This window comes from Glycine soja, chromosome 10, assembly GCF_004193775.1.
Source record: "Glycine soja cultivar W05 chromosome 10, ASM419377v2, whole genome shotgun sequence".
In the NCBI taxonomy this organism is placed as follows: Eukaryota; Viridiplantae; Streptophyta; class Magnoliopsida; order Fabales; family Fabaceae; genus Glycine; species Glycine soja.
This window is the reverse complement of record NC_041011.1, coordinates 48,752,012-48,778,723: the sequence shown is the minus strand read 5'-3', so window position 1 is coordinate 48,778,723 and position 26,712 is coordinate 48,752,012. Positions and strand designations below refer to the sequence as shown.

The window sequence follows — 26,712 nt, the reverse complement described above, 5'->3', positions numbered from 1 at the left end:
TTCTTTTGCCAAGTATACCCCCTAATTTTCCTTTTTTTTAGCATTTTCTGGAAACAGTCAAATAGTTAGAATTAAAGAAAATAACATTGTTAAAGTATCTAAAAATTTGGAAGTGATTCATTTCCGAGAATGCTTGTTCCAGTTTTTTTTAAAGAAAAATTACTTTTATTTAAAAAAAAACACTTCAATTTTTTTAGTCTGTTTATTTAAGCTTTTGAAAACAAAATGAGAATATTGAAAATTCAAAAAAAAAATATTTTGATCGTGATCACTTTGTTTTAAAAGCTTATAAAATTACGGGACTTAAGTCACGTAGTACTAATTGAAACTGAGTAGTATTCCAAATTTTCATGATAATTGAAAAATATATGATGTCGGCAAATAGAGTCATTTGGAACTAATGCAGTTTACTTATATACGGTTCTAGAGGATAGATAACTTCATTTACGAGTCCTTTTTATTTTGGAAAAACATTACTCCTTTGTATTTCGAGTATTTCTATTATTTATTAGGATAAATCATAAACCAAACGTTATTTCTTTATAATTTCACATTTTAACTTACCTTCAATATTTTTTAAAATTAATAAACCCTTCTTTGTCTCTTATTTTTGTTTGATAATTACAATTCTAGTTGTATCAATCATAATTTTAATTGCAACTAAGATTTTTTCTACTTTAATATAAATTTTAGGAAAAGATTAATAATAACGAAAATACTAATAAAAAGTTATAGAAAGGAAACTACAGCTAAATAAAGTTAAAAAAAATTGATGTCTGAACTTTGAAGTAAAAAAATGGTTGTTGGTTTCCTAGTCCCAGTGCAAGCCCTTTTATACTTTTGGTACATTGATTGTTTGATGAATAATGATATGAATAAATATACAAAGACTCGTGTTATGTTACAGCATGATAGAGAAAGAGAAAAAAATATAGAAATAATGATATGATTTGATAGGGAAAAAATATATAGAAATAATGATATGATTTGATAGGGAAAAAAATAAAAAGAAAATAAATATATTAATTAGGTATTTAAAATTTATGAGTTATATAACTATTCTAATGATATATGAATTATTTTTTATTTTAAACAATTCACTGACATCTCTCATTTTTTTATATATCTTTTAATCACATCATAAATTTTATTATTCTTTTTTTTTCTCTCTAAATATAAAATAACATATGGGATGTGTATCAAACATTTTCTTTATTTGACAATTCAAACCTTATTTTGGGAGGTGACAACCGTCTCTTGCATAGAAATTACTTGACAAGTAATCCTTCGTGTGCAAATTATTTTTTTTTTAAATGTTAATCATATTTTAAAAAAATTAATTAAGAATAATAAATATTTTTTTTTACCAAATGAAAAGATATTATTAAAATAGGAGTACTATTTAATACTACATCTAACATAATATTTAATACTTGAATATACTTTTAACGTGATTTTGAATAAAAAACTATTATCATAATATTAATTCTTTAAGCAATATTAGTAGATATTAGTAGAAATTAGTAATCAATAAATTTAGGCAAAGTCTCAAAGATGAGTTGCATTTGGACGATGACTTCGATTTCGATGCACTTGCAATTCAATTCAGTCAAGCGGAATCCCGTTCCCGTCTTAGGTCTGCGGAAATGTCGGTTTACAGTTTACCGTGTCTCTCTTCTGTAGTCCTCATCCATCTATTCGTAGAAGATTAACATATCAGTAAAGGATTATAACTTTAAGTGGCAACCAGAGCATGAGCTTCCATGTGATGTATGCCAATGATCGGTAAATTAAATCTCCCAGTAGAGCTTTCTGCACCCCCACTGCATTGAGCAAGACAAAGACGGAAGATATACATAATTAACACCAATAATTCCTCAAAAGGAAAAGAATGACAAGTAAATGAGGTCATGGATAATTATGACTGTAATATTTATTTTTTATTATTATTCTTGTAAATACAAAATGTATTTATTCTTCTAAATATAACGATCAAAGATGTTCAGTGTTCTTGCTCAAACAATTTGTAAGTTTATTCTTAAAGTTTCTTGACTTCTATAAAAAATATTATCCTAAGAATGTGATGCTTTGAAAACATTACTTAAAGGAGAGAAATTGCCATCAACTACCAAATGCAATAATATTATATTTTTTCAATAATAAAAAGATTTTATTAATAATATAATTATTTGAGTTGAGCATTAAATTATACAAAAACGATCTCAGAAACATATTTATTCATTCATCCGCCTCGGTAGAGATGTTAAGTAGAGGTGTTTATGGTTAGGGGTCACTCGGGAATTCAAATTAATCAAATTCGATTCAAACAATATTGATTAAGTCATTTATGTGTTTGGTTTGATTTTTTATTGAGTCATTTATTTATGTGGGTCAGAATCAAACAAATCGATCAAAATCTTACGGGTTAGATTATAGGTTTAAATTTATAGATCAGGTCAAAATCAAACCGATCAAGATTTTTATAATTGTTTGATTTGATTTTAAATATTATTAATATTGGAACTCTAAGGAGTGAAAGTTTGAACTTATTAAAATATTACTTTTAAGTACATTGTCATTTGTTTTACCTTTTTTTCATATTTATGTTTATGATATTAATGATCATATTATAGGAAATAGTGTAATTCAAATTATTATAGTAAATCTCATTTTTATTATGGTAAGCATATGATAAAACCTTTCTGATATTAAATTGTGTGAAAAAATGTGTGTTACATAAACTAAATGTGCGTAATTGTTCTGTTCTAAAATCAAGAATTAATCTTTTTTTCATAGATCAAGAATCTTTGTAATTAAAACACATTGTTCAATTTCATGATTATATATTTTCTTTTAACAGAATTCCAAGATAAACTATTAATCACTCTTTCATTGAAACAAAATCACACATAAAAAACAAAAGAACAAAAGACTAACCTCCACAAAAACTTTATTTTCGTTGAATAATACATACCTGAATTTTGGCTTCCCACCATTCATCACTAGCAGCAATGGTTTTCTTCTCCCCATCCCAACCAAGACATGTGTCCTTCCTAATAAGCTTAGCCCATAATTGTGATTCCTTTTTCAAAGAATCCCACCTATTTCTAAATTGTTTATATTTATATCTCAAATTTGTTGCCTTATTGAACTTTTCTGTAGTATTTGCCCAACCAAGTTTAGTGAAGTGGTTGTGAGGTTTATTTTCAGCATTCACCTCTTCTATGCACACTTTCAACATAATCTCAGTATTTTTATCACAGCATTCTGCTTTCTTTCTTTTCACAGGAACTTGATTGAGAGACATTTCACAAGCTTAATGAAACAAACAAAAGCATAACTCTAATCCATAACAATTCAAAATTTAATGAGAAGAAAAATAAATTAATGAAGAATTGGTTAACATGTGATGCTAACAAAGGAAGAAGAGATGACGAAGGATGATCGGAATCACGAGAGAGAAATTTTGAGGAAGGCACAGCACATTGTGAGGAACAAAAGAGATAAATTGTGAGGCTTTAGAAAATGAGGAGGGCATGCTTTGTCATTTTGAAATTTTTTTAGGACATAATTGTCCAAGCATTGTTTAGGGAACAGATTCTCGAAAAGAAAATTTCACAAGCTGGAAATTTGAGCTTCAAAAAAAGATTTGCTGAAAGCTTTTACTTTTATAAAAGCTAAAAAAATTTAATAATCACACACTCTTAAAAAATAAAAAAGATCTTTTCTAGTAGATAAGATGGTAAAAGATCTTTTGGGCTGCATCCAAATGGACCCGTATACCCTTTGTATATGTGAATTCCTCTACGTAGGTAAAAACTTGTTGTCTGCACATACAACTACACATTTGATCATATTTTTATGACCTTAGTAACAAACTACCTTGTATAGTGAATGTCTAATAGTTATCATAGTAATAAATCTGGATAGAGTAAATGGTAGATCATAAAGTTGTATAGTTTAGCTCTAGGGATTCATTTCTTAGTTTGTTTAGACAACATATTGCTAATTTGTTGCATTCTCTCGATTTTCTCTCACAGTGATGACATTTACCATGAAAATGTCTTTATTTTTTTGTTGCTTGGTGTAAATAGTTTCTTCTAATTTTCTATCATTTTTCTTTACTTCTACTCAAATTTCCTGGTGGTTCTCTCTCTAACTATGGTATTCTCAACATAATTAATTATATGGTGGTATGAGAAAAGAAAGATCGAACTTATTGTCAACCCTCCTCTCTTACCCCATCACCTGATGCTTGTAAATGAACGCAGTCGCACCTAACCCCAGTTATCATTTGTTTAGTGCAAGAAAAATAGAGTGAAAAAGACAAAAAATAGAAAGATAAATACAATGTATCCAAACTATATTTTTTTATATTTAAATAAATCTATGCAATGAATGAGTTATAATATATCGTCTTTGTACTTCACTCCATCTTGTACTCCAGTCCATCTCTATATTAATAGTATTTCATTTTGCTTCTTACAAAAATCTATAATGTATCTTTAATTATATTCAATTGTTTTTTTACATTTAAGAAAATCTATCCATGACACTTAAAAAATAAATCTCGGAGATGATATCTTATATTTAATTTTTCCATTAGTCATTAATATGAATGATAATGAGTTAAATTCGATTTCCTTAAACTTTAAGTAAGATTTCAAGCTCAAATTTTATAAATAAAAAAATATGTTTGAAAAAATGATCCTGATGATTAAAATTTAATCATTAATAAAATTAATAAATATTTTACGCTAGTGTTCTGGTGGAAAAAAAAACTTTCCCGTTAAATTTACCTTGTATTGTATGATATATAGCCTAAGCACAATGGTTGTTGACCTGCTATAGGGGTGTTTATGTAAGATAAAGTTCACTTGAAATGTTCATGTACGTTGCTGCTAGAATAGGGACAGACAAAAAAAGTGAATTGAATTGTGTGAGAATTAAGCAGAACTAAAAAAATAATTTGTTCGAAGCAAACTGAATTGAAAAAAAATTATACAAGTTCGAATCAAATTGCTCTATGAATCGAACTAAACTATTTTTTTAACTGAATTGTATTCTAAAAAATTAGTTTTTCAGTCTCAAATCAACATTTTTCTTACTTAGTTTTAGATTAAATTGTGCGTCTGTGCTTGAAAGTTCATTACACTATTTACACTTGTAATTTGTTACTATTTAACTTCAAATATCGTTGGTATAGTCAATCTAATAGTAAAGGATTAAATCCAATCTATAATTTTCAACTGTCTTGATTTTCTTATGGAATGAAAAACAGAGGGTTGCACAATAAAGAGATATTAAAGCTTACTCTTCATCTTCTTATGCAATATATGTTTGAGTGGTCTAAATGACTTTTTCCAATAGATAAAAAATCTATCTTTTAGGTTCGTATGTTCAATTAGCATGAGTACATGCGCCACCTTACAATGAATGTAAACTCAAACATACCTATAAACCAATAGTATTCTATTATTATAATCTCAAAAGTGGTTTTATTCGGATTTCAATCATGTGAACAATTAGATTTGCGGTCCACATTATGCACATTTGACGGCATAACAAATTATAGGCTTAACTAGCATTTTACTACCGGAAAAATATTTCATTTTGATTTTATTACTTAAATTATAATTCCCTTTTATTTTTTGTATTTTACATTTCTATGTTAGATATATTTTAGTATATATGATAAGTAAAATTTCGTTAAATGATGTCGTAACAAATTAATAAAGTATCATATCATCAATTGCATATCATTTAATAAGAATAAAGTATCACATCATTAATTATAAATCATTTATGAATCTTTCAATAAAAGTGAGTATTAAAATATAAAAAGTATGAGGTACTAAAATAGAAACAATATTAATTTAAGTAGTAAAATCAAGATGATGTATTTTATGACAATAAAAAATTATTTAAGTCAAAATTGTATGTTGAAACAAATTCTTTAGTTCAGTTATAGACCAATTTACTATTATATCCAACTATGAACTATTATAAATCGTAAGTAGTACATGTTTTAAAATTTATAACATGTATATTAAAGGAAGATTAATAGAGAGAGTAGCTGGTTTGAATAAGCGTACTTTAAAAAGGCCGTCATTACATTATTTACCTCAATATATCGTTCTAATGAATGATAATTCGGACAAATGAATTTAATTTTTTTTATAACTAAAATTATTTAATAATTTCCTAAATCATTACACCACTACAACTTTAAAAAAATAATAAAGGAAAACAATTAATGTGATCAGTAATACATTATTCACCAGAGAAATATATGAACATTATTTAATATTGAATGTAATATTTTTTAAAATTAAAATTGTTTTTATTTCAAACTTAGATGTGACAATCAAGTGTCTCTTACAATCTTGATAAAAAAAATATAATTCTTTTATGTCAGTTTTGGAACAACATGACGATGGAAATGTCACTTACAAGAATTCTCACTCTCAAATCAATTCAAGTTGGAACTTATAGGCATAGATAAGGAGTAGAGAAATAACATACCCTTTCTTTGCATGATCAAGTTTATACGGAAGCTCCTTTCTTGTTCCTCGATAAATATTTCCTTATGGGCCACAACTAATAGGCGCTACTAATTTTTTTTTTTTTTTAAGTTGCATATTGAGAAGAATAAAACTAAGAAATCAAGTTGCCTACTATATATATATATATATATATATATATTCCTAACTCTACCCCGTACGTCAAAGTGTATCCCTCACTACCTCTATTAATCACCCTCACACAATATCCAAAAAAACTCAGAAAGTGAAGATATATAACTGTGCACAGCTAGAAAGAAAGAAACAAAAAGAAAGAGATTCACTCACACACAGTCACACACCATGAAGTTTGTTTGGTGTCCAGAATCAGCATTGAAAGCCTACATCGACACTGTTAAATCAGTAAGGACCCTTTAATTCAAGAGAAGCATCAATCACATAATAATGTATAACTTTCTTTCTTTAGCTGCTTCATTTTCTTTTCTTGTTCTTTCCCTCTTGATTTACATATACGTAATTTGTTTGGCACAGTTACAACTTTGGTTGTATATGATGTATGTAAATTTGGTTATGCATGCAACAAAGTAATTGATAAATTATAAACTTAAAGATTCTGTAGTAATTAAACACATACCAAATGGATGGATATATCTTCCGGTTGAATTTCAATATGATGAATTGATATTCTTGTCCTTTGATTGTTGTTTTTGCAGTGTGAGAAATTAAAGGAATTGGGGGTACCAGAGTTGCTATCAGTCATGGCTGCAGGATGGAACACGAAATTCATAGTAGAATCATGGTCCTACGAGGGTAGATTTCGCTAGGGTTACGAGGATGGCCAAAGTGGGTCCAAAAGGAGCAGTTTTGCATGCAAGAATGCATCACATATATAGAAACTATTGTGGTGGGTTCAGATGGAGTGTGCTGCTACAAAGGGGTGTGCATGTGGTTAGGTCAGTGTTCCTTCGGGTTGGAAAGGGTTTGGATATGTACGTATTACATATATTGAAACACCACCTACACCAACAACAACTACTACTTAAATCAAAGGGTCCTCCTAGTCGTTGGATCAAGCTCATTGATCAACAATTAGGAGAAGAACACCATTTTTGAGTATGATCCATTTTGCTCATTTCAACATAAATTAATTATTTTGGCTGCTCAGATACATACTATCTTCTTGACCACAATATGCTTGATGTATAAACAGTTTTGCTCTTGTGTTCTAATGCATGTGTATCACCTCCTCCCCTATGTTTGTAGTTTTGTAGAAGCTTTAAGCCACTTTGTTGAACTAGTGTGTATCACCCCCTCCCCTATGTTTTGGTAGTTTGATATGCATTATAATCTGGCTATGGCTGCTTAATTGAAAAGGGTGTAAGGTCTACAGAATCAGAATTTTTTACCAAGTCTATGTATTTCATTATTCAACATCTAATGAACAAAAAATATAAGTATGAGTATATATGATATACGTGATAAGAGAGATTGGGAATAATAAGAAATGTCATTCATAGTGTGTTTAAAAATATAAGATATCTAAAAAACATTGCTCATAGTCAAAGGAAGTAAACATTTTTATAATTTGTAAAAAAACAAACTGATCAGTAATTATATCCTTATGTAAATTAAGATTGAAGAGAGTACGGATACGTATATCATTTCCTTAAAATGTTCAGATACACCTAAAATTTAAAAAATGAAAGAAAAAACATCACGACGTTATTAGCAAAAATTCCAACATCTAATACAAGAAATACATCTCTCCATTTTTTTTCCTCCATTTCATAAACTCTAAAAAAATTAAGATGATACCTACACTATAGAGAGCGACATTTGTTCTCTCAAAAAAAAAAACAGAAAAAGAAAAGGAAATGGAGAGATCCATTTCCATACATCTAACTCATACTTTAATTTGAATTTCAGTATAATTACTGATCAATTGATATTTTATAGGAAAAAAATGTGAAAAAATTCCTTCTCTTTATAAATAATAGTAAATCTTGGTAAAATAAAAATCCAATTCCGGCTGAAGGACAAACCCATGAGCCCATGAGTATGATTGAATTCTTTAGATCTTCCCTTGATTCACTATTTAACTAAGTAAGGAAATTAGACTCAAATTCCAAACGGATGAAATTATCTAAAATACAAGAAAGAAAAGGTGAAATACACTATTTCAACCAAGTTAAGCTTATAGGAAACTACAAATAAATTTGAAAAGCAAAATTGCACATGTATTAAACTAAGCATAAGTGCAAAACCTACAATTTTCCCCTAGGTCCTAAATAACTTATATGAAAATATATTATGAGCAGCCAAAATAATTTATTTATACTCAAACTTAAGACCCTTATGAACAAAATAGACTAATCCAAGAAAATGTGTTTTTTCCTAATTGATCTACGTTCTTGATCCAACATCCTTACTTAATTAATTGCACCTCTTCATGTGGGTCTATATGCACACTTACCTTTCACACGTGTTATGAATAGGGCCACCTAACAGACTTTGAACTCACTATGAATTTCGAGTTCCTTCGCGCAGTCATGATGAAACTCAGGTGCTCCAAATTCCTTAAATTTCTCACACTGCAATTATAACAACACAAACCCAAATTAATCATTCAGAAATTCGACCCAGAAATCCCTTAGCAATTAGTGCAAATCTTTTTTCAAGAATTTACAAAATTAATTAATCGGTGAAATTGAAAGAAGGGGATTCATAATCTTGGAACGTAATTTAGTTACAAACATTCTTGTTCTATGAAAGAAAGAAAGGTTCTTGATTTAGAATAAACGCATAATTAATTAGTGTAACACCCACGTTGGTTATTTTCACACAATTTAATATTAGAAAGGTTTTATAATATGTGTATACCTGCTGGAGATCGAGATGCTTGAATCCATGTCCACGACGATCTTTGCCTAATCCTGGAAACAATCTTGCAATCTTCATCTAAATCATATGCAAAGAAGAAAAGAATGAAACAATTAAAATAGAATGAGTTTGTGTGTACCTGAGAAATGTTACATGATACCAAAAAATAATTTCTTATGGAACACTAAAGGGTGCACAGAAAGTGTAGAAGAAGAAAACAATATAAAGAAACTAAAGGTGTGTTTGATACTTTGATTGAGTTTTGTTTTTTTGTTTTAAAATCTATTCTATAGATAATTTTCGAAAACTGATTTTCAAAGAATAGAAGTTAAGTATAAGAGAACACGTGAGTAATAGAAAACTAAAGATACAAACAAAAACACCTTAAGAGATATTTTGATTTTCTGGTTTTAAAAACTAAGAGATATTTAGTTTTGAAAACAGTTTTTTAAATCAACTATTATCAAACAAGTTTTTATTGCTTTTCTGTTTTAAAAAATAGGAAATAACAGACTATACATACACATTTCAATTGTTGATAGCATGCCTCCTCACTTCTGTAGTCTTTTATAATACAGAAAGTTTTTTTTTTAATCCATATAAACAATTCAAGAATTAAATTTTCCTCTATTATTACGCTAACTAATTATAAATTATTTTAACTATTATTTTTTAAGTAGTCATAATAAATTTTATTATCATATATAATAATTTATGATTAAACATATACAAAATTACACTGTTAATATATTATAATTAAATTTTTAAAAAATCATCTTCTTATATTATTATTTTGTTTGCCTCTTTTTTAGTACATACAAAAAAAACTCAAATTATTAAATTTATTAATATACCATTTTTTAAAGAAATTAATATTACAACATAGGAGTAATATGTTGGTAAGCAACATTATGAGCGCTCATGATTTGTCTTGTCTTTAATAATTCAATAGTGTATTTGAAAACTCATAAAAATGAAGAAACTACATTTGAGAAATAACAATTATAAACATTAACTTCTTAAAATCAGATCTAAAATGTAAAAAAATCACATTTAAAATATGAAACCAAGCATGCATGTTATAAACCATCCTAACTCAACTTGATTAAAGTATATTCTTTAAAAAATTATGCATGTCAATAATAAGACTTCTTTAATTTAATAGATAATATTTTGCATAAAATAATATTATATTGACATTGATAAAAAAAATATTGCAAAATAATTTTAAATTTAGTTTTATATTTTTAATTCTAAATTTTTATTATACATAATATTAAGATTGATAGATTATGTTAATAAATCGAATTAATCTAATATATTGTTCAATATATTATCGATTGCTTTGATTGAATCAACTTTGCTTCTAAAATTTAATAATCTTAAGATTTCAACTTAAGTAACATAAAAAATAGACTTATTCAGCATGACCACTCCTAATAAACAACAATTTTTCCTACACTTATATTTAGCATACAGTACTAGTTATAGCATGAAAATAGAAAAACAAATAAAGTACTTGCCATTTATAATTTTAAACTTTTTTTTTAAATGTAATCACCGTTTCAAATATGCAAATCCTATTGTTTACATTCATAAAAGTAATAAACATTTTATTTGATATTATATGTGGGTAATATTGAAAAATGTTGAAAATAATTATGAAAGTTTAGTTAGGGTCATATATATACCCGAGAAAAAAATTATCCCAATTACAAAAATATGAGAGCATTTTATTAAAAAAAAAAACTAAAGAATGGTACCATCAACGAAAAAAAACAAAATATGTCACATACTCTATATAATATAGAGATCAATTTTCTTTTTGTTATAATTGTGGTAATGAAATTTGAACTTATATTCTGTCTGCCTAATCTTTTACTATTTATCCAATTTTTTTTGTCAGCTAAACAACATAATTATATTTATAAACTGGCACAGAGATACCAACCCATGTACAACATAGAGTGTAAGAAATTATCTCCTTTCCACGTTGGAAACAATGAGAAATGGACGTGAATTATTTAATGCACATTGCAACAAATAATCAACAGCCATTCACAAGACAACGTGAACCCACTTTCACTCTTACAATTCATATTTTAACACACTATTTATCCAATTCTACTGGCTTACAAAGTTGAAAGTATAAATAAGGCACAAAATCAAAATGTAATAAATTAATCGCATAGTGTCACTTAGCAAATTATCCGTGAGTACTTTAAAATGTAAGAATTTAGAACTTACTAAAAATACCTCATGGTCAAACTTTAAGATCGAACGATGTGAAAAACCTTGTAGCTCGTTGTAATCTTTAATAAAAATTAAATTATTGAATTTGAAATTTGAAATGTGGTAGGTTGAAAATATTGGTGTGAAAAACAATTCAACAATAAGATGCCATCTGCTTTTCTCTCTAATGAATAACACATTAACAAACGCCCTAAATTGCGTGAGACTTGCCGGTTTACATATGTTACCCTATAATTTAGAGTTAATTTCATTCCACTTAAAATTAGGATAGTAAAATTATAATTTTTTTTATATAAATTATATATAACTGTCATTTTTTTTAACTTTTTTATGCAAGAAAATTTGTTCATGTCCACAAATTATCATTCATGATAATTATGAATCTTGAAAATCATAATTCTTTAACATAACTACTTTTTTTATTTATCATAATTATCATACACATTTTTATATTAAATTTTTTTATAATAAAAAGGTTAATAGTTACTTGATCGTTAACTTGAAAGATGAAAATATAAAATTTAGTCCTCGAAGTGTAAAAAGTACAATAAATATATTTGATCGTTAACTTTTGTTCATCATTGTTAATAAAATAATCTATGTGACACAAAAAGACGAATTTATCACTAAAATGATTGTTAATGTGATCATGTTGACTAGATTTGATGAAAATGTCAATAAGATGCCATTTTTGAACATAAATGTCAGTACGTTCTATTGAATCAAAATGTCAATAAATTATCATTATTGGACGAAAATGTAAGTAATTTTTTATTGAACCTAAATATCAGTATGTTTCTATCCGAAATTTCATTTCATTTAAGAGTAAAATATAATTTTAGGGTAAAATTTTCCCATTTTTTATCATTACAAACATAATATTACAATAATCACTTAAAAAAATATATTAGTAAACATAATAATAATAATAATATTGATTATCAATCATAATTTGTCTGTCACAATATAAATTATCTAAAATAAACATTATACCAGTTTACCAAAATAAACATTGTAACAATGTACCAATCATTATAATTATTTTCAAACTATAATAATTAATCACATTCTACTATAAATAAAAGATAAATATATCATATATTTCACTTCTTTGAATCTTCACTATTTTATTAACGATGATGAACAAAAGTTGACATCGAATATATCTGTAGACTAAATTTTGTATTTTCATTTCCCAGGACACATTTGTCAACGAAGTGGAAAGACGAAAAGTCAATAAAATATTATATGATAAATATATCCTTATGTTGTCAATGATAGATGATCACGTTGACAATTATTTCAATGACAAATTTATCGATATGTATCACGTAGGTTATTTTATTAATTATTGGATATATTTGTTGCGCTGAATGATAAACTTTATCGGTTTTCGCTCCCAATTCAACCAAGGATAGAACACATAATCAAGCCAATTGATCACATTAAATAATTTTAAAAGTGACAGTATAAAAATCATATAAAAATAATATTTTAATTGATTAACCGAAAAAAACATTTATCTATTAAACTCAAATTTATACTAACAACATCTTAAAATTAAACTTTATTCTTTGGGTTAGTCACGCATTATAAGCAATCAAAATTATTTTTTGATCTAATAAATTAAAGGACACCAATATCTAACCTAGAAAAAATATAAACTTTAATCGTAATATCATATACTTTTGAAAATATTACTGTATTTTTTTGGTCAAAAATGATTTTCCTGAAAAGAAAAAAAAAAAAACAAACGCCAAGAATCATCATTGGAATTTGCAAAGTGTGAACGTAGGATGGGCATTGGCCTTTGGAGTTTGGTGATAGAAAAATTCTAAAAAAAATTAAGAAATATCCCAAAATGAAGGGGCAAAATGGGCAACAAGAGAAGAGACGTTCTATTACAGAGAAGCTTTTATTAACCACATCGCATCGCACAATGTTTAGCATCTTCTTTCAACTGCTGACTAACGTTCATTCCGTTCTTCGCTTTCTTTCACATCCAATCAACGAAAAATGCTGGCTGTTTTCGACAAATCGGTGGCAAAGAGCCCAGAGGGTCTTCAGAGCCCTCACTCAAATTCCGTCTCAGCCCTAAAAGACGGTTTTCTCGCAGAGCACTTCTCTTCCGTTCACCCTGGTTCCGTCACCGTTAACCTTGGCTCTTCCGGTCTCTTGGCCTATTCTCTTCACAAACAGAACCCCCTCCTCCCAAGGTCCTTCACTTTCTTTTTCCTTTTTCTTCAATATCTCTTATTTTCTCATCATTTTTGGATCCAAAAAAAAAGACTCATTTTTTTCTTGATTTGGGTTTTTCTTTTTGTCCTTATGGGGTGCTCGTTCGAGTTGAAGGGAGATTAAAGTTGAAATCTTTTCTATAAACCCAGTTGACTTCCTTGCTGTGTTGGTAAATTTAATCTGTGTATATTCGTTCATGTTTGTAAGTTTAAACCTCACACTTATTAGGATAAGGGTGTGTCGTTGAATCTTTTGTGTTGCTTGGCATCTTATTGTAGCATTAGGTTATTATTGGTTAATGGAAAATCTTGGATTCTTGTGGCTTTATGATGTTTTTTAAAGTTGTTTTCTTTATGCTGACCTTAATTTGGCCGAACATCAGGTTTGGCCGCCTAGTTTTATGATGATAGTGGATATGATTTCCTTATTTTATTAGCATGCACGTGATTCCGAGTATGATTTTTTTTCGGTTCTGGCATTATCTATCTTGTTTCTATTGATGGCCTTAAAACTGAATACAAGACAAAAGAAAAAAAGTAGTAACCCATGCTATACCATATATAAAAATCCTTTAGATTCTCCTTGATGGTTATTTGGGTATGATATATTACTTTTTTTTTTTTCTTTTATTCTTTCGCAGATCTTAAGATATATTTTGTTAGTATATTAACTGTGGATTCTCACCCATCCTTTTGCTCTCCCTTCCCACCAGTAGAAGGCACTCTAAGATAGTTTGGATTGCTATTTATAATCTTTCTACCTTGGGCTTAACCATTTTCTGTTGCTTCTTGTTATTGTTATTTTAGTAATTCAAATGAGATAAAAAGTTCATATATCACAAGGTTACTGTTCTGCTTAGGCCTTAGAGCAATACTTACCTAATCTTTCCTCTCCAATGTTAAGATGAAATTTCTGCTCTGCTTTCGCTTTGAACAGTGGAATGACCTTATGCTGAATTCTTATAATCTGATTTTATGAAGGAAATTAGATGCTATAAAAGCCTATAAAGTTGTTAAAGATTACTCTTTTCTTGAAAATCAATTAATATGTTGGTTGTCTTATGTTGGCAGGCTGTTTGCAGTCGTGGATGACATTTTCTGTTTGTTTCAAGGTCATCTTGAGAATGTTGCTAACCTTAAGCAACAATATGGATTGAACAAAACAGCAACTGAGGTGATCATTATCATTGAAGCATACAGGACTCTAAGAGATCGTGGTCCCTATCCTGCTGCTCAGGTTGTGAGAGACTTCCAAGGCAAATTTGCATTTATTCTGTATGACAGTGGTTCTAAGACTGCATTTGTTGCTGCGGTGAGTTATTCTCTTTTCAAAATTTCCATGTCATATTTGTGAATGGTTTTCTTCTCTAACCTGGCATACATATCCTGATCTTTTACAGGATGCTGATGGGAGTGTTCCCTTTGTCTGGGGAACTGATGCTGATGGAAATCTCGTTTTCTCAGATGAGACAGAGATCGTAACTAAGAGCTGTGGGAAATCTTACGCACCATTCCCCAAAGGTAATAATAAGACTTGTGGTCACTGTATAAGACCCCTCTGTTTCACTCCTTTAAAAATTGTACAACTATATTAAAATTTAAAAGTAAGTTAAGTTGAAGAAAAGAATGACAAGTTCAATGGATTGAAAATGGGAAATGCAAGTGCTCTGACATTTTGTAAGTTGTTTTACAATTGATATTTTCTTTGGTTTCTCAATATTATTGTTTACTTTGCAATTATCCCTTTCATTTCAAGGTTAATTTACTGTTCACTGTTCACGTTTCTTCCTAATCGGATATTCAATGGTCTATGCAAGAAATAACATATATTATCCCATGTTCAGGATTTTTCTTTTCAACATCCGGAGGTTTGAGCAGTTTTGAGCATCCACTGAATGAGGTGAAGCCTGTACCAAGGGTTGACAGTTCCGGACAGGTGTGTGGTGCAACTTTCAAGGTGGATGCTGAGGCTAAGAAGGAAGCAACTGGCATGCCAAGGGTTGGGAGTGCTGCTAACTGGTCAAATAATATCTGATTGCGACTCTATTCTGTTTGAATTATGGGCTTTTATTTTATCATAGCTGCACTCGGCTGCAAGTTCTGGACCTGTTCCCATATTATGATAACTTTGAGGCTTTGCTTATCATATTAATTTATTTACTGAATCTGACATGATTTCATGAAGTTATACAAAGTTGCTTTGAAGCAAATGGTTAAGCTCATACTCCCTTCGCACTTATCTTGTAATAATATAAACTTGCGGACAGGTTCATCCAAATGATTATTTACCGCCTTTGTTTTATCTCGTTTTATTTAGCCTTATCTGTGCCTTACCTAAACTATCAAGGTGATGAATATAATGTCAAAAATAGACTCTCTCTAGAAAGTAGAAACTTGCAGCAAGATTTTCAATGTTTGTGAAACGTTCAAATTGCAAAATGTATCGCAACTTACAATAAAGGAAACGTGTATAAGTATAACTAAGGGGAACTCATATCATATCACTGGAAAATAGTAAAAGTGTTCAAGGAACAACACTTTTCATACAGACTGTAGCAAATATCTGGAAGATTAAGGTTACCAGAAATATTCAGCCACTACTGTTTCTTTTGTGGATTCGGCCCAGAAGTCACAACTCAGAAGCGACTCTTTAGTCCTTAGCGTCTGCAATGCCCCCTGCTGTTATCTGGAACACGTAACTCTGTCAAGAAAAAACACGCGGATAGTAGAGGTATTGCTGATCTGGCTGGTTATTTCTAAGTATGATAATGTTTTCGCCCCCATTTTAAAAATTAACTAATGAGGCTGGTTATTTAGAAGCTAATTTCTACGTATGTGTAAGCTAATTTCATATTGTTTTAACCACCATAATTTCGTAACTACAGATTTGTGGCGGATTTTAAACCACTAACTTTGAGTTAACTACAGGCATGTTTTGTTCAACGAATAGATTATTTTAAAGGAGCAAAAACTCAGGTAAAGGATATTGCTTCAGCCTCTGGCAGGTTGGGGGCGTCAAACACTTTGCAAATGCGCTGTTCCCCTTTCCCTTTTCTGAACATCAACCTTACCGTGGCTGCATGGGCTAGCACATGCCCTCCTGCTGGTTTCTTTGGATCAGTTACAAACACGCCACCTCCTGGATCAGATATGACTGCAACCAAAACTCACAATGTAGAGTAGATAAACAATATGCCTTTGGTCTTCTCATAAAAGCTACAACTAATAATCAAATGATGATGCTGTTGCTTGTTATAAACAACAGCTTCAAAACAATCAATTGGAAGTTGGGAGTGAAAAATCAATCCCAATAAAAAACTTAAATCGCTTACCCTGATTTGTCATATAGACGGCAACATTAAATTCCTCAGCTATCTTTATTAATCGAGAAAGCATCTGTGCCAATTTTTGCTGCAAATGGTTGTTCAAGTCAGTAGAAGTTTACATAGGGAGAAGGGGCTTTTATTTTAAGTGCATGTAAATGACAGACCTGGCGATCTGCAAGCTCTCCTCTTCCTGAGAAGTCCACTCGAAACAGAGCAATCACCGAATCCACAATCTGCCAAAAATCAATTTGGTCAACTGTCCATATCCCATGATATTGCAAACTGCATAGTGCATAGGAAGATAACTTTGTTACTTGGTTAGTAAGACCTCACCAGAAGTCTGAATGGTTCTTCGGACATTTTTGCAGCCAAACCAAGGAGGAGGTTGTACTGATGCTCATAAGTGTAGGCACGAGCATATATAATCTTGTACAATCACAAACAGAAAATGTTTAGGTGTCAACACCAAACTACTTTCCTTCAGAACCCATTATGATATATTTGAAACGAAGTAAACTTACATTGTCCAGTACAGCCCCAGGATCCATGCCAAATCTCTCAGCTATGGGAACAATTCGGTCTGGTCGGCTACAGTTATTTGTCAATGAACGGGAAACATTGGTAAAATTTGGACGATATCGGTTGAAAAAACAATCACAATTCACAAGTTATCGATGCAGAGGTGACTATAAGTTCTTAAATATTTATTTAAATGCAAAGAGAGAAAAACATACAAAGTTCCTTCTGTGTCAATGTAAGCAACTTTTCCGTTGCCTCCACGCATATTAGTTGGCAGCTGGGAGGGGTCAGGAAAGGTCAGTTGTATACACCAAATATTTCAGTGTGCGTGAAAATATGACTAGCACCGTACGCATACCAAATTTGGTGTTTAAGAAGCTACAATATGCATACAATAATAGAAAAATGTGCTAGAGAAAAAGAAAAAAAGAAAAATAGTGGCAATTCAACTAAGTTCAACAGTGTTCACCTATCCTAAGGCTATAGGTTACAAGAAAACATGAGAGAACAGTTTCATTTACAAACACTAGTTTATAGTAATTAAGACCTAACATGTCATAATATGTCATGATCAAGGATGCAGGATAGAAGAAAACCTGAGTGGAAACACAGAGAGTGTGAGCTAGCTGTGTTTTCCCAGATCTGAAACATAATAAATCAATATCCTCAGAATGAACTTATGAAATTCAAAATGAGTCGAATCTATCCGAATCCAGATATGAGTTGTGTTCTCACCGGAATTCTCCAAACGCCTCTGTAATTGCCGATGTCTCGACCCCGCCTTTTTAAAAAGAAAATTTCAGAGACAAAATATTTATAGCATATTACACAGTCAAATTTCAAGACAGTAGTAAGAAAGAAATTCTCAGCGTTAAGCTACCTCCTAGCAATTCATCAAGCGCTTGACTTCCAGTAGTAATTCGGATCACTGACTTTCTCTGTAGTAACATTGGATAAATAAATACTCGATAAAAGTAAAACTAATTAAGATGAGTTAAGCTTAACGGAAGCCACCTAAATTTCTAAAACGTTTAGGACATGCAGATCTAAATCGAATGCATAATTCAAAAAACTTCCTAACACAATAAACAACGTACTTTGAGCAGAGCATCACTTCCGGTAATATAACCGAAATTCTGCATCGCAGGAAGGTCAAATTATGAAGAGTTGAAAACTTGAAATAGTATTATGAACTAACTTATATTTCATGTATTACGACTCCTTACCACAAGCTTCTCAGCAGCCTCGCAGATCTTATCAACCTTAGCCTCGGATAGACCTTTGATTCCAGTCAAATTCTACGAAAATATAACAAAATTATGTTAGCAATTGAAGTGCAGAGTAACCACACGTCCATAGATATTCAAATCAGAGATGTGTTTTAAGTTAAACCTTCTTCGTGTGCATCATCAAGCCATTGCAAGTATATATCCCTGCGTCCTGAAGCTTCTTCACATCTCCGGCATTGATGCCTTGAGCAATCACTGCGTAGATGCATATTGTTGTGAACCGAAGACAAAACGTGTTTTCTAATATTCAAACGAGTAAGGTATTGTGGATTTCATATAGATCGTTGTTCGGTGAAACAGTATGTTTAGCTAAATTTTCAGAAGAACCGGACACCGGAGAGAAGGAAAATAAAGACCGCTGAGGATGAAGGTTTTACGATCGTAACGATTTGTTCGGTGAAAATGTGAATCTAACAAAAACTCTCAGCTAGGAGCAGAGAAACTGAAAGCAAAATAAACGCTCAGAACGAAGAGCGGAGAGATGCTAAATACAGATATCGGCTTTTAGTGCGTCGATACAGAAAATAGAAGAACGACGAAAACGAACGAGAAAACAGAGTTGAGAGAATGAATATACGTTTGTCGATGGCTTCGAAGAGATCTTCATCGTCGTCTATGTCTTCTCGTTCGACGAGCTGTAACTGACCACTGGACTCTTCGGATCTGAAAGTCATTGGCGAGCAAATTGTGAGGTAGAATTGAAATTCTGAGATGGAGAAGAAATAGTAATGGATTTTGTGACTTACTTGAGCGTCGCAAGCATCGTGACTCTAGAGAGAAATTTTGAAGGTGCCTGAAGAATTGAGAGAGAGGTTTTTGAATTATAAATGAGGTCTGAAGAAGTGAGGGAATCAATATATATAGAGCGGGAAACGAGAATAAGATGATGCTCGTTAAAGCAAACGGTTAGCGATCCCGCTATTTTCTTTTATTGCATTTTCATTTGCTTTATCTGTCCGTGTGTATTTTGTGTTAAATAAATTTGTGACAAATAAGATCAAATTGAAATAAAAATAAGAAATATGTTATCAAAATTAATAAATAAAACAGAAGACTAAATAAAAAAAAGTAAATGACCAAATTATAATTTTACCGAAATTATAATATTATCTGTCACGTAAAAATCCACACTGATTTGTAGTCTTTCAATTTGAAAGGTTTTTTTTATAAAAAAAAGGTTGGTATATATAATTTAATCAAAGTCACACTTTTTGGATACTTTGATGTAAAATGAAGAGGGCAATATAAAGAGAAATGAAAAAAATATAAATGAGAGCAAAGTTATAATTAATCGATTAATTATCAGCATAATTCTAAAATGAGTAATATCCGTATTAGTAATTATATGTTTGGTTCTACGACACCGTGTCTAATGAGATTTTGCAAAAGAAAAAAAAAACAGTTGTTTGTTGATTTTTAACCAAAATTAAAATTACTCCTAAAAACATATATTTCAATAAAAATGAAAATAAATATAACTCTTACTCTGTTAAAAGTTTTATCTTAAACTTTAATACGAAATTGAGAAAAAAATATAAACATAAATGATTTCAATTTCAACTCACTTTTTACTAAAATTAATTTTATAAAATCAAAATAATTCAAAGTTAAATTTACAAATACTCACAAAATAATTGGCAAGGATTCAATGACTTTAAAGAAGGAAAGTGAGTTGCGAGCGATTTGTTTAAGTTGATATTCACTTATATAAACTATTATTTAAGTTGTTGTTTACTTATAAAAAAAAATAAGGAAAAGTCAGCGTACGTAAATTTCTCTCTTTAAAGTCATTGAGTCCATCACCCAAAATAGTGTACTTTCTTTTTAACGGGGATGGAGGTCTACATCTAAGATATATGATTTCATTATTTCAAGATGCCTTTCATTGTTTTCAATGCTTCAGGTTGCACTCTTCATAAAACAAATTTAAGCACAAATTGAACTTGTTTACTCACGGAAGATAGATGAAATTCATTTTGCTGTATCAACAGAGAGCTGGACACAAGATATTCTTCAATTGGAACCAATTTACTCTTTGACCTTGACATGCACGTGCATTGACGTGGTAATGCTTTTAAAGTAGAGGGAATCGAAAATTTTAGCTCCAAGCCGCAGAACACTGTCCAACAGAATGCCTCACTGCAGAGATTTACGGCAGGAATTGGCTTTTGCGTGCAGACAGCCTAACAAACATATTTACTGTTCCAATTCTATTTTAGCTGTCCATTGGAAAAAAAAAATTATTAGTTTGATTTTATCTTAGTTTTGTAAGATGTCATAAATTATGGAAGATTCCGAGTCTCATCTCATAATTTTATATTAGATTTTACAAAATTCTAAGTTAAATCATGAATATCAAACATGACATACAAATTAATTTTTTTTTATCATTAATGTTACAAAAATCTTTATTTTTAAAAACAAGTTAGGCAATTTTATTTTATTATATATCTAAAGTGGTAGTTGCATAAGTTACCTTAAATTATTCAACCCGGATTTTTAGCCTTGCAGCATTGGCAAAACCATTAGAGAATTTAACACATCAGTTGTGACGCTAGTTCTAGTGACTCAAAAAATATATAATTCTAAACCAACAATGGCATAATTGATTTGCAAAAATAATTGAAGTATGATATATCACACAAATGATACAGAGAGTATGTTTGATATCTATGTAACACTCTTCTTTAAATGAGGGACGGCAAGACAAGATCCTTAGGCTTGTACAAATATTCTGATGGATCTCATTTACCTAGCTGTTTAGATCCTCCACCTGCTGATCTAGATGTTGTCTCCTTTGGTTTCTGATACCCAAGTCATCAAAGTTCGTTTCAGTTTTCCATGGAGGTGGTGTTAGATAATCAGAAACTCCCGATACTCTTTGGGAAGAATCTACAGCTGGTGTTCGAGATAGAGGGGAATCAAAATGGCCAACTCTCAGTTTTTGAAGTGATGCAAATGACTCTCTTGTGGCAGACATGGCTTCAAAGAACCGAGTGCAAGATGCCAAAGCTACAGGAATGGGCCGAAGCATTTCCTGAAGAAACAATAAAGAATAATTTCATTTAAAATGAAAGTAGCAAACACAAAAAAGGGATGGTCATACACATGCCTGTGCACTTTGTTTGCATTGGGAAACACTTAATGAAATGTGATAGAATGCATAACCTTCAGAACATGTAACAGACATTAAAATTAGTTTCTTATGCTCAAAATAAGAATTAAAGAACTTACAGGTTTATTTTCACATGTCAGTGATTTCATTAAACTATTTTAAACTCCATTTATAGTACTGCAGGTTAGTTGATCGGACTTGAAGAAATTTGAGTGTCAAAGTGGACTTAAATAGACTTGTAATTACTCACTGAGTCATATTCTTGATGCTTTCAAATAGCATTTATAAATTATAATACTAAAGGTAGGTAAGCAACGCAAAAGAGAAGGTTAAAACTAGGGTCTATGGATGCAAATTGGTTAACAAGTTGAGACATAATTAATGGAAACAGAATGAACTAATATCTAATCAAGACTAGCTTAAAACAATAAAAGGAATGTAGAAGCATACCCCCCAAACTGAAGGAGGTTCCTTGAAATTCTGACTCCACTGAAAATCTGCCACTGATGCTGTCAAAGCACCATAATCACTAGCTGCCTTCATCAGTAGTTCAGAGAATTGTTTCTGCACAAATTAGAGAAATATGACACAGGCATTACAATGCTTGTCTTGCATTGATTAAAATTTACACTCAATAATAGTTCAACATTTACATCAATTTTCTACTAAAGTTGGTAGTGAGGATATATGGTGATGTTAGAATTTAGAACTAATTTGTTATTGACCCCAAGATTAAAATTTGTAATTTCAATTGGATAACTAGGTGAATGTATAGGAAAAAAATATTTAAGGTTTAAAATTAGTTAACATCCTTTATTCAAGCAAAGTAGTGAAATATCACATTATAGACTTCATTTAGCAAACACAGGAATGAAACACAAAATAAGAAAATGTATACCAATGAGAAATGCCACTAACACAGTGGGGGGAAAAAATAAATTAAGCCAACCTGATATTCTGCTTCAACAGGAATGCAATCAAGGGAATATGGCTGCTGTAGGCGAGCTATAATGCGATCCTGCAAAATTTTGGCATTGAAATAATCTCAGAAAGCACATAATAGTTGTCTAGTTATATCTGGATCACATAAGCCCCAACTACTGTTAAGCAGGAAAAGAGAACAAGAGGATACGAAAGCATAAAATGATACTTGTTAAGAAATTCTTTTATATTGTATAGATGCTTAGAATAATAAACTAAACCTGGAAAACCTGATTGTGATGCACTAAAGCAGTGGTAGCTAAAGTGGGCAGATTACATTACCTTGTTCTGAATAACATCTTTGAGTATAGTAGTAATCCTTGCCAATGTCTCAATCTTCTTTTCCATTTCACTCACATGAGTCAAATGTGCAACATTTTTGTCATCCTAAAAATTTTACAAATCTCTAGATGAGTAGACAGATACAAGTTAAAATAACATCAAAAGAAGGAATTGGTTTTACTTATGTCAGAAAATTAATTCTTAACCAACTAGGAAACATCAGATGGTCCAGATACAACTGGAATGGCTAAAAGGCTAACCTTTCGACCTTGAAGTTCAACTTGCAAATCTGCAATTTTTCTTTGGACGGTAGTCAGTTCTCTCAAAACCCTGATCAAGTCCTCACCCTTTTCCCCAGTTGTGGGGGATGAATTCTGAAGTCCTTCCTAGAAAGAAAGACAATAACATGCCACAATTTGCCAAACAAATAGTGCGAATTGGAGGATAAAATATATATGAGGAATGCTACCAGCACACTCTCATCTACTGGTTAAAATTTATTGGAAACTACAAAACCATCAATGGATTCATCAGACAAGTAGTGGGACCCATAGAATTCTGTAATTTCTAATAAATTTCAGCTAACAATAAAGAATGTGTTTATAAGAGTATGTTAGAGAGTGTGTTGCCAGCAATTTTCAAATATAGCATGGTACCTGGGATGGGGGAGGGGACAAGGAGAAACCAAGATCGGCTGCAATTGAAAGAGCATCGGACATTCCCCCAATGCGTTTCACTGGCTTCCTCCCGACCCAGCTTGATTCGCTTGCCATTGACATTTTCAAATTCTAACACAAACAGAACAGCAGCAGGTTTTTAATTAAAATTCCACCTGAATTTAAAAAGAAAGTAAAACTAAACAGGCGTTGAAAATTATTTTTATGAGCAATTATATAAGCCACTGGATTGCAGGCTCTGCGGGTGGTGGTTAGTTCTATATGTTTGTGGCTAGGAATTTTACAATAGCAGATAAACACATCAAAACATAAGTGTTATGACTCATAAGCTATCAAAGAGACTTAAATTCCATTAAGTCACCAAGCCATTTAATTCAGAATTAACACTAACTAAACACTAAAAAAAACACTGGGACAACAGACACTGGATACCATAACAATAATAACATGCACGACCTGCAAAATAATCCTTGGATATCTCAGGTTACTCTTCAGCTTCAACCTGCAAAATATGAGAAATGTATAAGCAAAGCAAAAGAAGAAAATAAAAGAAAAAGAAAAGCCTGCCACTTTCTAGCATAATTGTGTTATGCTCAAAAATGACATCTCAAAGCAAAATCACCACTGATGAAGGAAATCCAGAACTATTTTATCTTACTCCATTAATCTGCATAATGAAAGTTATATATGATCTAGATTGATATATCAGCATAATGTTAGACATATATGATAATATGACAGCCTACAGATAATTTTTTCTACAAAATTGTAAGGAGTTTATTCATAAAATTTAATCAAGTCATAAAGTTCACAATATTGTGCTGTGTATCAGATTCAGATATCTAACAAAAAAGAAAAGATATTGTTTATAATTTATAAAGCCATGTAAAATGCATCAACACAGGGAAGAAGACATAAATATTTACAATTCCATTCGAGCGAATATTATTTTAGATCATGATGAGCATGAATAATCATTGTTGCAGAAATCTATACAAATCCCCAAATTAACTAAACACACAGAGGGGTGAAATCTAACACACAGGTGTTCAAGGCTGGCCCTGCACATAAGCCAACAAATTCAAAAACTCAATCGCTTAGATTTTCTATAACAAGAGGAACATCGTGAATTAGACCTTAATCAAACCCTAATCAAACAATAGGAAAGAGAGACGAACCAGAGAAAAAGAGAGTCCGAGTGAGAAATTCGAACTAGAGAGAAAAAGAATTCGAATGAGAGAGACGAACCAGAGAGAAAGCTTGAGAGCGAAAACGAGCCACGATCCGCCAGAGTGAGAACGAGCGTGAATCTGCAAGAGCGAGAGAGAGAGCGAATGGGAATTTTAGAATTCCCTCGTTTTGGACGGAATTTTTGGTTGGAGTTGCCCTAAGCGTCAATTTCAAGTTCGCCAACTGAGTTCCGACGAACTTGTTTTCCGGTGAGATTCCGGCGAGTCAGAGCACGTGTGTCTGTCTCAATTTGAATGGTTGTTCGACGAGGTTCCAACGATTTCAACTCGTAATGAGTGTGACTGTGAGTTTTCGATCTGACTCAGAATGGACGACGGCTTCCAATGGAGAACAGATCAGAAGTGATTCACCCTCCAGGCCTTCACCGATTGTCCTCGCTTCAACGGCAACTCGAAGAAGACGTTTGAATAATTAATTAATTAAATAAAAGTGAACCTAAGGGAAACTTTTTTTTATATGGGCATATGATTTTTCGTTCTGTATAAATTAGTGATGACTTATTCTTTGAAAGAAAAAAATTATAATTTAATCTTTATGTATGTAAAAGTATGATAATTTTGTTATGTTATTAAGTTTGTGAGATTTTTTGTTATTAAATTGTAATGTTGAATAAAATTAATTTGATAGAGATTAATTTATAATTAAGTTATATGTAATGCATAATTATCATTTTTTACACATGTATTAACCAAAAAAATTATTTCCCTTATTTATATCGTCATCTAATAATTATATAGATTAAAAGCATTTAATTATACCAATAAATGTTGGTCTGGCAATGGTGAACAAATTCATATCTAACAAAGACATGTGTGTTTGTTTTTTATTGTTAATGTGAGGAGTTTGATGCTGAATAATTTATAAGTATATCGGAAAATAGAGAACTAACATGTTTTTTTGAATTTTGAGATCTACCGTGATCATATTGAATCATCAGACTCAATTTACTAAAACTTTTTTTGATAAACAAAAAATCATTTGATTATACTTTAAATGAAATAAACTATTATAAAAAGAACATTTAATTTAATTTTTAAGATAATAATATAATTATAATGAGATTTGTTAGAATTTAAAGTAAAATAAGATTTCATTTAAATTTTAAGATAATAGCATAAAACAATGGTATTACTGCTCTAGATCATTAAAAGGGGATTTTATGGGTTGTGTAATAACCCATCATATTTTTAGCGAAGCATATTATATTTTTTTAAAACGGGATTGAAGGAAGGTGTGAGGTGGAAGCTAGGAAATTGGGAGAATGGTAATGTTTTGGGAGAATTGTGGTTGAGGCATAAGGATTATGCACTCATTCGAACTCCACCTCTAAGTGGGGTGGAGGATTTAAAAGTGAGAGTTTGATGATAAAGACACTTTT

The 26,712-nt window shown here is 30.7% G+C and overlaps 3 protein-coding genes and 1 long non-coding RNA gene across 6 annotated transcripts; 1 reads left to right on the top strand and 3 right to left on the bottom strand.

Moving 5' to 3' along the window:
* Positions 1-8,020: 8,020 nt before the first annotated feature.
* Positions 8,021-9,669, bottom strand: LOC114369660. Its single transcript, XR_003657677.1, has 3 exons — positions 9,544-9,669; positions 9,405-9,457; positions 8,021-9,115 (listed from the first exon to the last, which is right to left on the bottom strand). It is a non-coding gene; the product is annotated as an uncharacterized LOC114369660 (long non-coding RNA).
* A 3,928-nt stretch (positions 9,670-13,597) lies between these two features.
* LOC114372252 (stem-specific protein TSJT1) lies at positions 13,598-16,196 on the top strand. Its single transcript, XM_028329729.1, has 4 exons — positions 13,598-13,873; positions 14,966-15,206; positions 15,295-15,415; positions 15,739-16,196. Exons 1-4 carry the CDS (start codon positions 13,674-13,676, stop codon positions 15,927-15,929), a joined length of 753 nt encoding a protein of 250 aa, XP_028185530.1. The 5' UTR covers positions 13,598-13,673; the 3' UTR covers positions 15,930-16,196.
* Positions 16,197-16,274: 78 nt separating this feature from the next.
* Positions 16,275-19,839, bottom strand: LOC114372250 (meiotic recombination protein DMC1 homolog). 2 transcript variants are annotated; one of them, XM_028329727.1, is made up of 15 exons: positions 19,775-19,839; positions 19,606-19,691; positions 19,132-19,223; positions 18,966-19,037; positions 18,837-18,875; positions 18,620-18,677; positions 18,475-18,520; positions 18,336-18,381; positions 17,955-18,016; positions 17,742-17,808; positions 17,554-17,646; positions 17,385-17,453; positions 17,227-17,305; positions 16,882-17,048; positions 16,275-16,589 (listed from the first exon to the last, which is right to left on the bottom strand). In XM_028329727.1, exons 1-15 carry the CDS (start codon positions 19,789-19,791, stop codon positions 16,545-16,547), a joined length of 1,038 nt encoding a protein of 345 aa, XP_028185528.1. In that variant the 5' UTR covers positions 19,792-19,839; the 3' UTR covers positions 16,275-16,544. The 2 variants fall into 2 exon arrangements, with proteins under 2 accessions (XP_028185528.1, XP_028185529.1); XM_028329728.1 differs by lacking the exon at positions 18,837-18,875.
* A 1,753-nt stretch (positions 19,840-21,592) lies between these two features.
* On the bottom strand, positions 21,593-25,755 carry LOC114372409 (AUGMIN subunit 2-like). 2 transcript variants are annotated; one of them, XM_028329942.1, is made up of 8 exons: positions 25,332-25,755; positions 24,540-24,585; positions 24,063-24,194; positions 23,667-23,792; positions 23,407-23,511; positions 23,093-23,161; positions 22,594-22,707; positions 21,593-22,065 (listed from the first exon to the last, which is right to left on the bottom strand). In XM_028329942.1, exons 3-8 carry the CDS (start codon positions 24,183-24,185, stop codon positions 21,781-21,783), a joined length of 822 nt encoding a protein of 273 aa, XP_028185743.1. In that variant the 5' UTR covers positions 24,186-24,194; positions 24,540-24,585; positions 25,332-25,755; the 3' UTR covers positions 21,593-21,780. The 2 variants fall into 2 exon arrangements, with proteins under 2 accessions (XP_028185743.1, XP_028185744.1); XM_028329943.1 differs by lacking the exons at positions 24,540-24,585; positions 25,332-25,755 and adding an exon at positions 24,586-24,589.
* Positions 25,756-26,712: the final 957 nt, after the last annotated feature.

Bases quoted from the DNA above. Each gene is read 5' to 3' on its own strand.
- LOC114372252 (XM_028329729.1), top strand. From the start codon at position 13,674: ATGCTGGCTGTTTTCGACAAATCGGTGGCAAAGAGCCCAGAGGGTCTT. The intron at 13,874-14,965 runs GTCCTTCACTTT...TTATGTTGGCAG, and splicing joins CAGAACCCCCTCCTCCCAAG to GCTGTTTGCAGTCGTGGATG. The intron at 15,416-15,738 runs GTAATAATAAGA...TCCCATGTTCAG, and splicing joins TTACGCACCATTCCCCAAAG to GATTTTTCTTTTCAACATCC.
- LOC114372250 (XM_028329727.1), bottom strand. The intron at 18,678-18,836 runs GTACGTTGTTTA...ATGTTACTACAG, and splicing joins GAAGTGATGCTCTGCTCAAA to AGAAAGTCAGTGATCCGAAT. The intron at 17,454-17,553 runs GTGAGGTCTTAC...GATTTTTGGCAG, and splicing joins AAGAACCATTCAGACTTCTG to ATTGTGGATTCGGTGATTGC.
- LOC114372409 (XM_028329942.1), bottom strand. From the start codon at position 24,185: ATGTCAATGGCAAGCGAATCAAGCTGGGTCGGGAGGAAGCCAGTGAAA. The intron at 23,512-23,666 runs GTTAGCCTTTTA...TAAAATTTTTAG, and splicing joins TTGAACTTCAAGGTCGAAAG to GATGACAAAAATGTTGCACA. The intron at 22,066-22,593 runs GTATGCTTCTAC...TTGTTTCTTCAG, and splicing joins AACCTCCTTCAGTTTGGGGG to GAAATGCTTCGGCCCATTCC.